The following is a 15,031-nucleotide window of genomic DNA, read 5'->3' on the forward strand; positions in this document are numbered from 1 at the left end:
CCGGGCCTGCCTCACGCTGACCGTTTGTCGGGTCCCCGGCCCGCCCTGAGCTACTGGGGGCAGAAGTCACGTCCCGTGTGCCCTGCTTCCCCTGGGCTGGCGCGGAAAAGATGGGCACCGTCCATGTTGAGAGAAGCCGGGAGGCCTGGCCCCAGCGGGCACTCCACATGCTTCTGCCCTCTTGCTCCCCGGCAGGAGTTCCCCCTGGCCATCCTGCGGGGCTGGGAGTGCTACTGTGCTTACCCCACGCCTCAGTTCAGCCTTCGGGACGCCGTGGACAGCGCGCTGTGTGGCCAGGAGCCCAGGGCACAGAGGTTGGCCGAGTACTGCGCGGTCTACCAGACGCCCGTGCAGGGTGAGTTCGGCGGCAGGGACACGAGGCATGTGGGGCCCCCTACCCCCATGTCTGCCGCGTGTGCTCTCCGGGCGTTGGGAGAGAGCAGTGTGGCCACGTGCATCCTGGGTGGGGGAGGGGAGGCCACCACCATCCCTGGAGGCTGGACACGGGACACACCTGGCCTTTCCCTGAGTCTGGGGATGGAGGTGCTTTGAGGAACAGCAGGAGAGCCGCGAGGCAGGGCCCCACCACTGTCTGGCAGAACCTGGAATGTTCTGTGCTGTGGGGGGAGCCAGGGCTCGCTGCCCGGGCCGTGGGAGGCCTCGTCATCCCCGGAGCTCTCTCTGGGCACGAGCCTGGGCGGCCAACCCCTCCCCCCCGGGCCTGCCTCGGTTTCCCCATCGGTGAAGCAGGAGTCTGGAGGCGGTGTGTCTGGGTGGAGCGGTCAGTGGTCAGCCTCTGGTCTTTCAGACACTCGCTGCACGGACCGGCGGTTCCTGCCCACCAAGGCCAAGGTGTTTGTGGCTCTGTCGAGCTTCCCGGGAGCTGGGAACACGTGGGCGCGGCACCTCATTGAGCATGCCACCGGCTTCTACACGGGGAGCTACTACTTCGATGGGACCCTGTACAACAAGGGTGAGTGAGGGCCGCAGGGCCTGGAGTCCCAGGGCCGGCCCCGGGGGCCGGGGAACCAGCATTGCAAACACATTCCCAGCCCTGCGGCCGGCCCGGGACTCGGGACATCCATCCCGGTGGCTTGCGCTCCCACGCTATGACCACTTTCCGAATTTCCCTTCGTTGTCAGAACCCGCGGTAATTTGGTGAGACGTCACTGGCTCGTTTGTCTGATTTTCTGTGAGGCCAGAAGGAGCGCCTCAAAACGCTATGTTTTTGAAGATGGGTGCAAAACCCCCTGGAGTTGTGTGGCCCCTGGTCTCCCCCTGCAGAAGCGAGAGGCCTCCCTGTGCTGAGTAGGACCGAGAACCCCAGCCAAGCGAGGGGCTGTCGGTCTGCCATCAGGTGTCACCCCTGTTGCGTCCAGATTCCTGACCGGACTATGGTTTAGGAAGAGAAGCCCAGGTCCACAGCGTCCTGAGCTTGACGGGGGCTCTGGTCTGGTGGGAGAAGTCAAGAAAGCTGGTCGCTCATCCCTATGCCCTGAGTGTTACCGGCACCCCCAGGGGTTGGCCGGATGACCTGTTCTGGGGTCCTGCCTTCTGTGGCCTGGCACAGCCTGGCCCGTGGCATGGGCTGCTGGCCACCTGCTCATCTAGAGGACCGTAGCCATCTGCACAGCTGGTGGTCTTGGTCTGCAAGTGGCCCGGGGGCCCAGTGGCTGGCGTGGCCATGTGTGATGGCCCTGGAGGTTCCCCCTGTGAGGCTGATGGGACTGGCACGGGTGGCTGCCAGCCTCTGCAGCGGCCCCCCAGTGACATGCATGGGCACCTGGTCTGTCCTGGGTGACTGTGGCCCGTGCGACATGCAGAGCAGCCGCTGTGGGGACAGCCCACCGCACACAGAAGACACTGCAGGTCTTGGGGTGCTGGGGACCCGATCCCGATCCCGTGTTTACAGCCCATGGTCTGGCTCCTCCTTCCCTCGTCCCTGGTGCTAGGCAGTAGGAGCCCCGGCGAAGACTGGCAGTTCTTAGGCCTGGGACAGAGATCTGTTTGAACTGTGCTGGGTTCCAGGAGGCAAACCCGACTCAGAGGAGCCTTGTTTCCCAGCATCAAAGAAACCGGCCCTGCCTGCTGCACCTTTGCGTGCACCCCCTGCCCCTGCTTGTCACTGTCGCTGTCCCCAAGAGCCCAGGAGACACACATGCTCATTTATGAAGCATGGGTCCCCAGCTGGCGGACCCTGAGTGTGTCGGGATATGGCTGGAGTCTAGGTTCTGGGGTACCCCTCCAGGGGTCCTTCTGTGACATCCGGCTGCACCCCCTGATCGGGCCCCTACTCCTAGTTCCTGGGAGGCGCTGTGCTCCCTGGGACTGCACGTGGAGCCCCTCCATTCCCAGCATAAAGGCCACTGCTGAACGAGCCCACAGCGTCTTGCTGACCCACGTGTGACTCTGTTACGGGTGGGGAGGGCTGGGACCCGCCACAGGACCCCGGGGTCCACCGCTGGGCGGGGGCTGGAAGCCCGGCCTCCCAGGGACACCTGCACGAGGCGCCCAGAGCCCCGTGCGGCCATGCGATCCTGGCAGGTGTCTGCCCACTCTGAGCCATGCCTGCGGCCACGACTCCCTCATGGGTTGTCAGCGACGCTCACGGGATATCACCTTGCAGACGCCCACACGCACGCGCCTGCAGAGTCTAGAGGGGCATCAGGCCCCTGCCGCCAGACTTGTGGGGTCTCCTGGAGGTGTGCTCAGCTCTGCCTGCTGCCACGGCGGGGTCCACCACCGTGCTCAGGCCCCCGTCTCCCGCAGGGTTCAAGGGCGAGAAGGACCACTGGCGCAGCCGGCGCACCATCTGCGTGAAGACCCACGAGAGCGGCCGCAGGGAGATCGAGATGTTCGACTCGGCCATCCTGCTGATCCGGAACCCGTACCGCTCCCTGGTGGCTGAGTTTAACCGCAAGTGTGCCGGGCACCTGGGCTACGCGGCTGACCGCAACTGGAAGAGCAAAGGTGGGCAAAAGGCCAGGGGGAGGCCGGGCAGCTCTTCTCCTGTGCAGACACCTGTCCCCGGCCATGCCCGGGCTCGGCCACTGCCCCCCTGCACTGTGGCTGGGACACGGGTCCAGGTGGTGAGTGTCGGGACACTGAGCGGTCAGAGGGCAGCAGGTGTGGGGCCGTCAGGCAGGCAGGCCCGTCCCCACAGGCCCTGTCCCGGCAGATGCCCCCATTGCCTCCAGCCCACCCTGCCCCTTGCTGGCGCCCCAGGTGCAGGAGGCTGAGCTCTGGTCCCTCCTTGGCTCCCAGGGGCCTCAGTTTACCCACTGGAGACACCAGGGCGATCCCTGTCTGAGCGTGGTTGTTAGGACCAGGGAAAGTGAAGAGTCCCCACGCCATCCGAGGTGGCGCGATGGTCACAAGCTGTGTTTGTTGATATTGACACCGTCCCCAGCAAGACAAAAGGCCCAGCACATGTCTCAGTGTGCCGGGACAGCTCTCACAGATCCTCCCCGAATGTTGCCGGCTGCCCGGCGGTGTCACGGGGTGGACTAGCCACCCCCATGGGACGTAGTAGGCATCAGGCAGGGACCATGCTCACTTAGCTTCACAGGAGGACCCGGGTAGGCGCTCGGGCCTACGCCCGTCCTCGCGGTCCCCCTGCTCGTCCCCGTCACCCGGGGCAAGGTGAGCGTGGATGAAGGTCACCCCGTCTCCCCCGTGACAAACACCGCTGTGCCGCGTGGGCCCTGTGGCTCTTCCTGCCCCGGCGTGGGCCCCGTGGTCAGGGAGCTCACTGTCCACGAGAGAAGGAACCAGCTCCCTGCCGACATGCCGCATCTGTCCTCGTGTGGGGCTGCACGGCCACCAACGCAGATGTGGCCCGGTGACCCAGGCTGGGCCCGAGGTACCGCTCTTACTGCCCGCGGGCTGTCAGGAGGGCCTGGTCGGAGGGGCCGCCCGCTCTGGTCGGCCTCCTCCCCGGCTCCCCGCCCGCAGCTCCCGGGAGGCGGGCCGACCTGTGCGTCTCTCCCCGCAGAGTGGCCGGACTTCGTGCGCAGCTACGCGGCCTGGTGGTCCTCGCACGTGCTGGACTGGCTGCGGTTCGGCAAGCGGCTGCTGGTGGTGCACTACGAGGAGCTACGGCACAGCCTGCTGCCCACGCTGCGGGAGATGGTGGCCTTCCTCAACGTGTCCGTGAGCGAGGAGCGGCTGCTGTGCGTGGAGAACAATAAGGAGGGCAGCTTCCGACGGCGCGGCCGGCGCCCGCACGACCCCGAGCCCTTCACCCCGGAGATGAGGGCGCTGATCGACGGCTACATCCGGACGGTGGACAAGGCGCTGCGCGACCACAGTGGAGCCGGGCTGCCCGGCGAGTATGTGCCCAGATGACCGCCCTGCTGCTCCGCCCGCGCCGCCCGGACGCTGCTCCGCGGGCCCTGCTGCCAGAGCCGCCGCAGGACCCCCGCGCTCACAGACCTGCCACACGCGCTGCTGCACGCTTGAGGGGACCCCCTCGGACTTGGCGACGCCGGACCGCGTGCACCCTGGGCTCCCGGTGCGGCTCTCCTGCTTCCTGCTGCAGGCTTGCTGGCCGGAGTCCTTGCCCCCTGGCGTGGGGCTGGGCGGGCATCAGCGCTGTAGGCAGCGAGTACCACGGCGTGGACGTGAGCTCGCGGAGGCTGCTGGACCCTGTGACCCTAAAAGGCACATCTGACGTCCTGTGAACACCTGTGGTATGGCCACCAGACCCCCGGGGCCACAGCCCTGCATCTCCCTTCTCCATAGACCGGCTGGCAGTGCAGAGTGGAGCCTTCCCCCCATCCCCACGCTGCACAATGACCTCAGGACCTGCCACAGCTCTGTGCACCCCCCACTACCCCATCCAATGTCAGCACTCTGTCGAGGAGCCCCCTTGCCTGGCTTTTTCCTCCCATGTCCTAGAGGCAGGGTGTGGGGGGAGGGGGCATGGGGCAGGGAAGGGCTGGCTTCCAGGGGAAGCTTGGGATGCACATGGGGAGACCCAGGAGGGATGGGTCTTGGTGTCACTTGGACCGGTGGCCCCACCCATCTTGGCCATGCCCCCCATCCAACAACCCTTGGGGGAAGGGCCATGGCCAAACCCTCTGAGTTCACACACACCCACCCCCCAACACCCACCCCCTGCTGCCGGGTCCCTGGGCCTCGTCGCCACACCCTCTGTCTCTGTGGGAGCCTGCTGTCTTTCCCACTCGTTCACCCCGGAGGAAGGGTCCTCAGGAGAGCAGTGGGCTTGCTATGTGCTAGCTGGCCGGTGGCTGGGGGGAGCGATAGGAAAGCCGCCCACCCCAGCTCAGCCTCAGGAGGCAGAGAAGGGGTGGTCACAGAGGGAAGAAACCTAGTAGCAGAGGACTGTGCTTGCCATGCAGGCTCAGGGTCACCGTGCAGGCTGGTCTGGAGGGATCTATAGGAATTACACCAGCAGAGCCGAGGGAAGGATGTCGAGGCAGAGAGAACAGTGTGTGCAAAGGCTTGGGGGCTTGGAGAACAGGGTAATGGGCTGTGGGGCGTGTGTGTCTGAGTTTCTGCAGCTGGGGGCAGAGTGGGTGGGTGAGGACAGAGGTGGGGACACAGAGAGGGACCGTCCTCAGCCACCTGGTGCTCAGCCTGGAGGGACAGAGCTTCCTTCAGAGGTACCTCGGGTTCAGAATGAGGCCACGCTACCAGGTCTCCAGTGTGTGGGGGGGTTGGACACCTGCCAGGTGGATGATGTTGTGTGGGCCCCTCGACAGCTTCTCCAGGCTTGGAGAGATGGTGGCAGGGCCCCTTGGTCTGCCCTCCTGCAGCCTGAGCCAAACTGTGCCAGGGGAAGAAAACGGGGTGAGAGATTTGGGGAAACCAGCATTGGAACGTCCTGACCCTGCACTCCCCCCGGCCCTGGGAAGCCGAGAGCCACCATGGTGAGAGCAGGTGGGGTGGAGGGCCCAGCGGGCTGCCTGTCCTCGGAGGGAGGCCTCCACACCTGTTCCCGCCGAACCCACCGTGGTGCTGAGCCTGTCCTGGGCCGTCCCACAGCCGCTCTCTGCTTAATGCTGGCAACGCTTATTGGCATGGTCCCAGCTCCGAGATTCATCTGGGAAGGCCCCTGATGAAACTGTTACTCTGGAGTTATAGGAAGAGGTGAGGCCTGCCAGGGGCCCCAGCTGCCGTGGAAGGTGCCCCAAGGGTCCCTACACCCCCCCCCCCAAGCAAGCCTAGAGTCTCAACAGGATGGAGAGCCACATGCTGGCTGCCTCCTGAGCCTGGCTCCCAGCTCTGGCCCTCACTCTTTCCGGACTTCGGGGAGAAGACCCAGATGCCAGGGAGGCTGGGAAGGGCAGAGGTGTGGCTGGAGGGCCAGCCCCCACTGGCCCTTGGGCCTCCCACCCTCCTGCCCAATCCAGAATCAGGACAGCATCAGCCAGACCCCCAGTAGATGGTCCATTTCCTGCCGCAGGTGTGCAGAGAACCTCCCTTCCTTCCCCGGGGAGAGCCGGTCGCTCTGATAGCCTTGTGGTTTACAGGGCACCTCAGCCAGACCTGCAGATGAGTAGAAAGATGGGGTCAGTGTACACCCAGGTCGCGCTGAGTCGGTCCACATGGTTGGGCGCCCTACAGGGGGCTGGTGCTCCTGGGTGTCTGATGAGCAAAGATATGCAAAGGCCCTGTGGCTGGTTCTTCCTGTGGGAGAGCCTGGAGGCATGGGAAGGGCTCTGGCTGTCCGTTTATGCAAGTGAGGCCTCCTAGAGCTCTCAGCTTCTCCATCAAGCAGCCAGGGCACAAAAGCCAGTGTGAATCTGGGGGAGAATTGTGACAAAACCCCACTGCTGCAGATTCCAGCTTTAACGGTGAGGCCATGAAATCACACAGACCTGCGTTAAGATGTGTAATTTCCATGGTTTTCATCTCCTGTTGTGGATCAATTTGGAAACACCAAAATATATAATTTTTAAAAACGAAAACACATTTCTGATAATCCCAGTGATGTGTAAATGAAACAGAAGAATAGACAGGCTTCCAGACCCCAGGAAGAAAGCTGCTTAATTATGTGAGCATCTTGTAACAAAGCCTCTTGCCGCTAAAATTAGATTCTGAATGCATGAATGTGTGATAATGTTTGCACACCAGAATTCACTTTCCCCTTAAAACATGGCAGGAGCTCTTTGGTTCCTGGGGGGCCCTTGGGGGGACAGGAGTGCTGGGGGTGGTCTTCATGGCTTCAAGAATGCTTGGGGCAGAGGTGTGTCTCCTGCAGCCGGAAGCTCGCCGGGGCTGTGTAGTGTGGTTTGTGGGGGTCTAGCGGGAAACTGACGGGTCTGGGGCCCCACTACTCACTGCTCCCACCAGGACCAGTAGGCCTGAATGAGGTCGAAATGGACTGGAAGGCAGAGCTTCAGCTGGGCAGGGCCGTGCACCCTGTTCCCGTCCCCGTTTCCCTCCCCAGCAGCCCTGGTCTCTGGGGTGGGGGTATTTAAGGTCATTGTCATCTCCGGGGTGAAGATGGTCTGGGCAAAGCCAGCGGCTCCTTCCATCTCTCTGGCTACAGTGGGTTCGGGACAATCACATGAGCTATGGCGGCGTGGCCGTAGGGCATCTCAGGACATTGGGAAGCAGGTGCGCTGCTGGTGGGAGGGGAGGCAGCAACCCTGGGCCTGCAGAGGGGCCCACCCTCAGGTGTCGCCGGTTCTACTGCAGGGACGGTCGGGGGGCACAGGAGCCAGGAATTGGCATCGTTACGTACACTCACGACTGGCCTGCAATCGCCCTGCCTCTGGGCGGGTTTGTTACACGAGCCAATAAACCCCTTCTCATTCACCTCGGCTGCAGTTGGGCTTCTCTTCCTTGGCGGCCACGGGCTTGGCGCCACATTGTCTCCGTGGCGGCTGCAGGTGGGGGCCAGGCTTCGGCCCAGTTCGAACTGGGGGGCCGCAGATGGAGCCTTTTTCCTATAACAGGGCCCTCGGCCTGCGGGCGCCTCTGTCGGGGGAGAGATCTAGCTTCTGGGCTGAGCAGGTTCAAGCACCGTCCCTCTACTTCAAGGATGAGGGACCCGAGACTCCCCGGAGGTCACGCTGGAGGGACGAGCGCTCAGAGCGAGGGTGGGAGCGTGGCTCCTTCCACGAAACCACCTGGCCGCCTTCTGCTTCAACCCTATAACTCTCGGGTGTCGCTGCCAATGGGGCAGGTGTGCCCCGTTAATCTCATGGACGTGACCCTGTTAATCTCACGGCCAGTTCTCTGTGGTAACACACTTTGGTGGACGCCCGAGATCGGCACCGAGGGCCAGGATGTGAAGACCTGCCTTCAAGGAGCAGCAAGAGGGCCGCGCCGCGCCGAGGTGTCTGTGCTCACTCCCAGGCGTCCCAGGTGGGAGAGGGTCCTGCCCCCCAGGGGGCTCACAGATAAGCTTGGGACACTCACCCACAGGACAAGCGGGTGCTCCCTCCCATTGCCTGCCAGTCCTCCTGACCACGAGACAGTGGTCACCTGGACATTGGTGTCAGGTCACTCACCGATCTCGTCCCCACTGTCTGAGCCCCACACCCAGCCGATCCGGTGACCCACGCCCGCCTTGCAGGGCCCCCTGCGCCCGGTCAACAGTGTGACTGGCTACGGCTGAGATCACACCCCCCCCATCATCAGCTGGGCTGCATGCCTTTGCCACGTGACAAATTGCCACAAACCCAGCAGCTCGAGCCGACCCCCAGGCACCCTCTCCTGGCTCCCGTGGGTTGGATGTCTGGGTGGACCTCCCTGGGCCGCCAGCCGTCAAGGTGGTTTTAGTGGTCTGCGTTCCCACTGGAGGCCTGATGGGCGTGTCCACACCCATGCTCCCCCACACTGTTGGTGGAACTGAGTTTCTGTGGTCGTAGGACAGATGCCCTCGGTCCCTGCGACCCACACTCGGTCCTGACACGTGGGCCTCTCGCAGGAAGGTCGCTGCAGAGTGCCTGCTGGCAGGAGGGCCCCACGTCTACTACCTGATCCCAGGAAGGCCGTCCGGTCACCGCTGCCGCATCCCACGGGACAGACCCGTACTCAGGGGTGGGGGTCCCACGAAAGCAGGAGCTCCAGGAGGTGGGGATCCCTGCAGACCAAGTCGGGGTCTGATGGCCACAACACCAAAGTGGGAAAAAAATCTGGAAATCCGTACTTTCTGCTCCCTTCCCCCACCGGTCTGCACTGACTCTGGGGGGTGTTTAAGGATATCATCGCGTCCCCACGAGTCAGGGCCCCGTCCCCAGTCCACCCTGGCCGCTCTGCACTCCTTTTTAGTTAATCTTGCACAGCACATGGTGGGCCTTCCAGTATCTGGACTTCTTCAGTTTTAAGACGCCATTAACTATTTTGGGGTTGAATGTTGCCCCTCCCCCCAAGTCCTTCTCGGATTCCTCACTGGCTGCATCCTGGAGACGCAGCGGGCGGTTTCCCACACGTGCTCTCTCGATCCCATCAGGCGGGTCCTGCACTTTGTCCTCAAAAACGATCATTGGCTCTCCCCTGCGCACAGTTCCCGTTAACCCCTCTGCCCATTTCCATAATTACATGTTTTTCTTTTTAATTCCTGGAACTTCTAGTTAATTTTTATCACAGTCTGCCCCGGTTTCGTGGATGGTGCCCTTTCACGTCTGCCGGCGGACATTAAATGCACTCCATGCTGTTAACTCTATTTCCTTGGGTGTGAGTTTCTCTTGTTGTTGGGTTTGTGGTCTTCTCGGCGGTTCTGGCCCTCATCGGCGTGTTGGCAGCTCTGCGTTCATTCCAGGGGAGGAGGACGGTGTCCGGACAACCTTCCTGGCGGGCCCAGGTTTGGGACCTCAGCCAATGACCCCATGAATCACATCTGGGCCACCTCCTGCTCCCCGATTCCACCAACTCCCGTGGGACATGCCTGCCTTTCTGCAGCAGGAGCCCGGCTGTGTGCTGAGCGCTCACCACCTCTGACCTTCTCATCAGTTTGCCGCTTCTCAGGGTTTGTCGTTGCCGTCCCTGCCCCGCCTTCCTGACCATGTCACCATCTGGGTTCGATTCAGGGAAGGAGAAGCTAAGCGAGTGCTTCCCTAACCAGCCGCCATGAGAGCCAGACGCCTGACCACGAAGACTGGATCGGATGACTTACAAGCCTCGCCAGGAGATGCTGTGTGACCTTGGGCTAGCATCTTCTCCTCTTTGAAGCTCAAGTTCTTTATTAGGAAAAAAAAAAAAACCAAACCCGAGAAATTTGAAAGAAGAGCCAAGACCTCACCCGTCTGGGCCGTCTGACAGTTCTGCGGTGCCGTCCACACAATCTGGGGAAAAAGCACCACCTTTGCACTTGCTCCAAACATCGACCTCACCAGGGGCATCATAACAGCCAGACCTTCACTCAAGAGCCCAGTCTCTGTCAGGATTTCCCCAAAACGGACAGCGCCATGGGAAACACAAAAAAACTCTTAAATCGGGTTTTGTGTGTTCCTTCCATTCTTCATGTTTTAAGTTGGATAAATATTTTTCAATTCACTTGAAAGCTCTATTTACACGTTTACTTCACTGGATTCTTTAAACCCGTGGGGACAGGGACAGTGCTATATTTTGTACGGACCTTCCTACCCTCCGCTCCTGGCACAGAACTCGCAGGCCGGAGGTACAGCAACTATCAGGGGAAGGAAGTAGGGACGCACGAAAATCCTAAACCATCTGCTTTTCAAGTTTTCCAGGAAAGCAACCACTGCCTCACGCTTCCTGTTTGTGAGCTGGGGGCGGGGGGGGGGGACGGAGCTAATGACACCTGTGAACCCTCCTCCCCCACATGCTGAGATGCTGGGGGACAAAAGTGAGCTGTGGGATCCACACGGCAGGCAAGATGAGGGGGACGAATGGCAGTGCCGAGCTCTCCGGGGAGTTGTCCGAATGGAAGACACAAGTTCTTGGTCGACCCGTGTCCCATTTGCAAAACCGGAGACAAAGCAGCGGGTTTTTGTCCAAAGCCCTGTTGGTGGATGGTCGGGAAGATGGTCTAACGGCATTGCCTGACCTTTGTCCTCTGTTCTGCTGCTCAGTACCTAACGCTAAGCCCCCTTCCCCATCCAGCCCCCGCCATGGCCCCAGGGCTCATGGTCAAGGATCTGCTGTCCACCCCATGCTAGGAAAGGCACATGCGTGCATCTCTATCTGCCCCTCTGTAGCCATAAGTCTCTATCCACCATCTGCGGACTGACATATGAGATTTCTGATGGCCGTCGTGTGTTTTTGCAACAAGATCCTACGAGGCACGGAATTTTCTCTTTCAGGTCCCCACTCGATGATATGCTGTGGGCTGTGGGGACGGCGCATGACATTCTCCAGCAAGGGCCTCCAATGTGCGGCGCGTGTGCCCTGCTGGCACCAGGGAAACATCCAACCTTTTACCCCGTCTGTTCGAATCTTCCTGCTTCAGTCTGTCTATCCCACGCTTGTAGTACTCGTACATGCACATGAAGGTCTATGCTTTGGAGGTGCACGCTGACACCCCGTGAGCGGTCAGCGGTCCTCCAAGTCCACGGGGCCACCGAAGCGGGAGGCACTTTGTCCACGATTTCCCACTGGCCGGAGACGCTGTTTGTGGCTGGGGCCCCTGCTGGCCTCGTGCAACAAGGGCTGCTCAGTACGAACACTTACATATGAGTGCTTTGAGGTCTGCAGGACCCAAGCATAAAAGCTGGCTCAGGGGATGGGTGGCATCCTAGTCGTGGTGGATGTTGGTGGCCTTCTCTCCAAAAAGCCATAACATCCACATCCACCCCAGAACGTATGAAATTCCGGTGTTACTGCATCTTCCTGGACCTCGCGGCTTCTCCACCTTGTCCAAGTTTTGTCAATCCAGTGGGTGGGTTGGGAAGTGGCCCCCCCGTGAAGGGGCACCTTCGTGGGTAAGTCAGGGCATCCGGCAAGATGAGCCCTTGTGCCCCTGATTCTCCAGGCATCTGTTCTCAGAGCTCACCTGCCACAGGTTCGCCTTCAGCACCCCCCCACCACGAGAGTCGTGGAGGAGCGGCAGAAACCCACACATCGGGGGCCGGAGAGAAAGGAAGCCGAACACCATCCAGATCATCCTGCCAGCACTGCTCAGCTTGTAAAACCATGCGTGCCAGATCCCTGCGACTTCATCCAGAACAAATAACAAGAGGCAGCGTGTAATAGTTCCAAGACGAGCATATTCGTAGTAAATATTTTAAGATCAATGGCTGCACGGAAGGCATTTCCTGGGAGTTTCACTAAAATGGCTTTGTATTAAAAGTGCCATTTCAATAAATATTCATGGGGAAATTCACTGATGTGTTTTACCACTTACAGCGAAAACTTCAAAGGTCCTGGAAGAAAAGACGTAGGAGGCGAGTGTTGCCTGCTCGGGAGAAGGCGGTGAACGCTGCGTGAGCCCCTCCTGGGCGGGAGCCACAGGTCCCACGCCCCGTCCAGTGGCGAGAAGGGCTGTGGGAGCAGGGGAGGTGGGAGGCAGGAGCCGATGTGTGAGCCTCTTCAGGCTCCGAAGCTCCCCGTCCCCCACACCTGCCGTTTGATGAGCACCTGCTGTGTGCTCCACAGTGTGTCCCAGACATTTGCGCTGTCCCCCTGAGTCCTCGCAGCCACGGCCAGTGCCACAGGGCTCCCACAGCAATGGGGACACCGTGTCTTGGGAAAGTTAAGCGATCTGTCTCAGTGTCACAGAGCAAGTTCACGTGGGCCCCGTGGCTCCCGCCTTCCTCCGTTTCCCGCCTGCGGTTCCTCTGCGTCTCCAGGAGTTGCTGAGGCGGCGAGGACAGGAGGAAGCCCGGCACGGGGCCAGAGGCCACCTGCGTCACGTCCCCTTCCTCGCGGTCCCTGGCAAGCCCAGTTGGCTGCCTGCTCTGCACGAGAGTCCTCCAAGCTCCCGTGACATCCCCTTTCCTGGCCCTTTTTCCTGCGGCAGGAAGCGAGCGCACACAGGCGGAGCATTGAAAATCTGGCCGTGCATTCCTGCCAACTTCCTGAGTCCCGGGTAACGTATTTATTTTTATAATGGCAACTTGTCCCCTTGGCACCGATCGGATCCCACTGCTCCCTTGTTTAAGACGCTGGAATCCCTCCCCATGGCCAGCAGAATACAACCCAGATGCACCGCCTGGCTTGGCATTCGAGGCTCTCTTAGGCTCTCTGTAATCTGGCCACACAACCTTCCTCTTCACAGCCGCCGTCCTCAATCCACTTGGCCACTCATGCTCCTCCATCTTCCTGGGAGGCCTCCCCTCCAACCACCCCCACTGACCAGTAGCCTTTTAACTATCCTTCAAGGCCCAGCATGGAAGGACCTGCCTCCTCCCTCAGCATCTCCTGATCCCTTGGGACAGAACAGACCACAGGGAACCCTCATCCCTGCCTTTGCTGGAATGTGAGCCTCCTCGGGGTTTAACGGCGAGGACACCCATGCCAGCAACAGTGGCAGAGAGCTACGGGGCCTTTAACATGGAATTGTACCGTGATCCTCTGATCAGCCTCGGGAGGCCCCCTGAACACGTAAGCAAACAGGCTTCTGTGAGATCGGGTGGGGTGATCGGCTGTGATTTGAACTCGGCTCCTGCACGAATGGCTCAGACCCACTGGCTTCATTAGGTGCTCGCTAAATGTTTGTTGAGTGACTATTCGAGCCCATGGAGGAGCAAATGAGTCATGAGAGGGGAAATCACACAAACACGGAATAATTACCTGCTTGTTGACTAATGCAAGGATTACCTAGAGCCCATGTGGCGAGACCCAGCATTTCCTGCCACTTGGGAAAACCCCGCTTACAATGGAAGCCATACCAGCCTGCGCCGCCCTGCACACTCCCAGGGATACAGACAAGGATGGCCTATCCTTCTGGGTCCAGGCCTGCAGTGGTCTCGGGGGGACACAAACTTGGAGGAGGACCCAGGCCCGCAGGGTGGGAACTCTGGTGTTGGGAGCCTCCGGGAAAAGCAGGTTCAAACACGGCTATGCAGTGGCAGAGAGAGTGCAGGCAGGAAATGTCTGCAGAGCCAAGCGGGCTGCAGGAAGCAAGAGGACAGATGGAGAGCCGCCACGGCCCAGCAGACGCCGGGCCACAGCTGCAACTCTGCTTGCGGGAACCCGCCCCCGCGGGCAGAGCAGCGGGCACAGCAGAAATGCGGGAGTAACCTGTGTATCGGTCCCAGAGAAGCCCAGGGCACTGGCAGGCCTGTGGCAGACGCTCAGCTCGGGGAGAGACCACATGCCCGTGGGGCGCAGCCAGGAGCACACACAGATGGGGCCTGGCCCCCTTGCCTGCCGGCCGCTGCCCTGCCTCGCCTGATGCTGCACGGAGCCCCAGCCCTGCAGCATATCCGGACCTCTCATCCCCACTCACTCACCACGGGGGCTTCTAGAGACATGGGAACACATAGTCATGCGTGCTCACACACACACACACACACTTACATGCACACCCATGCAATCACTCATTCACACGCACACACAATCACATACAACACACACATGATCGCATGTACATACATGGCCCACACGTGCACACTCGCACGGAGACACACGCATGTTCCCCACACACTAACACACAGACACAATCACACACATGCACATGCATGTTCACACACACATACACACGCTCACACCCACCACCCACTCACTCACATGCAGACACGTGCTCACACATGCACACACGTGTCCACACACTCACGTGCACACACATGGTCACATGCAGACACGTGCTCACATTCACACACAGGTATACACTCATTCACATGCACAGACGATCGCACTCACTGGCAGACACACATGATCACATACGTACACACACGACCCACATGCTTACCTGGAGACACACGTGCACATGCACACACATGTCCCTGTGCACGAACACACAGATGGGTACGTGCATGTTCACACTCACATGCTCACACACGCTCACACACACATGATCACCGTAACAGACACGCACACGTGCTCACATGCTCACACACACATGATCACAGTCACACACACGCACATACTCAGGGGTCTGTCCAGCTCCACAGCACAGACAGGATGTCTTGTGGGCATCCTGAAGGCTGCG

The 15,031-nt window shown here is 60.7% G+C and overlaps 1 protein-coding gene across 3 annotated transcripts in view; it reads left to right on the top strand.

Moving 5' to 3' along the window:
- WSCD1 (WSC domain containing 1) overlaps positions 1-7,788 on the top strand; it is a 29,545-nt gene extending 21,757 nt beyond the window's left edge. For all 3 annotated transcript variants that reach the window (XM_045986183.1, XM_045986182.1, XM_045986184.1), the window contains exons 6-9: positions 196-355; positions 809-973; positions 2,770-2,970; positions 3,995-7,788. In XM_045986183.1, coding sequence (XP_045842139.1) covers positions 196-355; positions 809-973; positions 2,770-2,970; positions 3,995-4,347 — 879 coding nt within the window. In that variant the 3' untranslated portion in view covers positions 4,348-7,788. The remainder of the gene's footprint in view (positions 1-195; positions 356-808; positions 974-2,769; positions 2,971-3,994) is intronic.
- Positions 7,789-15,031: the final 7,243 nt, after the last annotated feature.

Source organism: Meles meles, chromosome 18 (genome assembly GCF_922984935.1).
Source record: "Meles meles chromosome 18, mMelMel3.1 paternal haplotype, whole genome shotgun sequence".
In the NCBI taxonomy this organism is placed as follows: Eukaryota; Metazoa; Chordata; class Mammalia; order Carnivora; family Mustelidae; genus Meles; species Meles meles.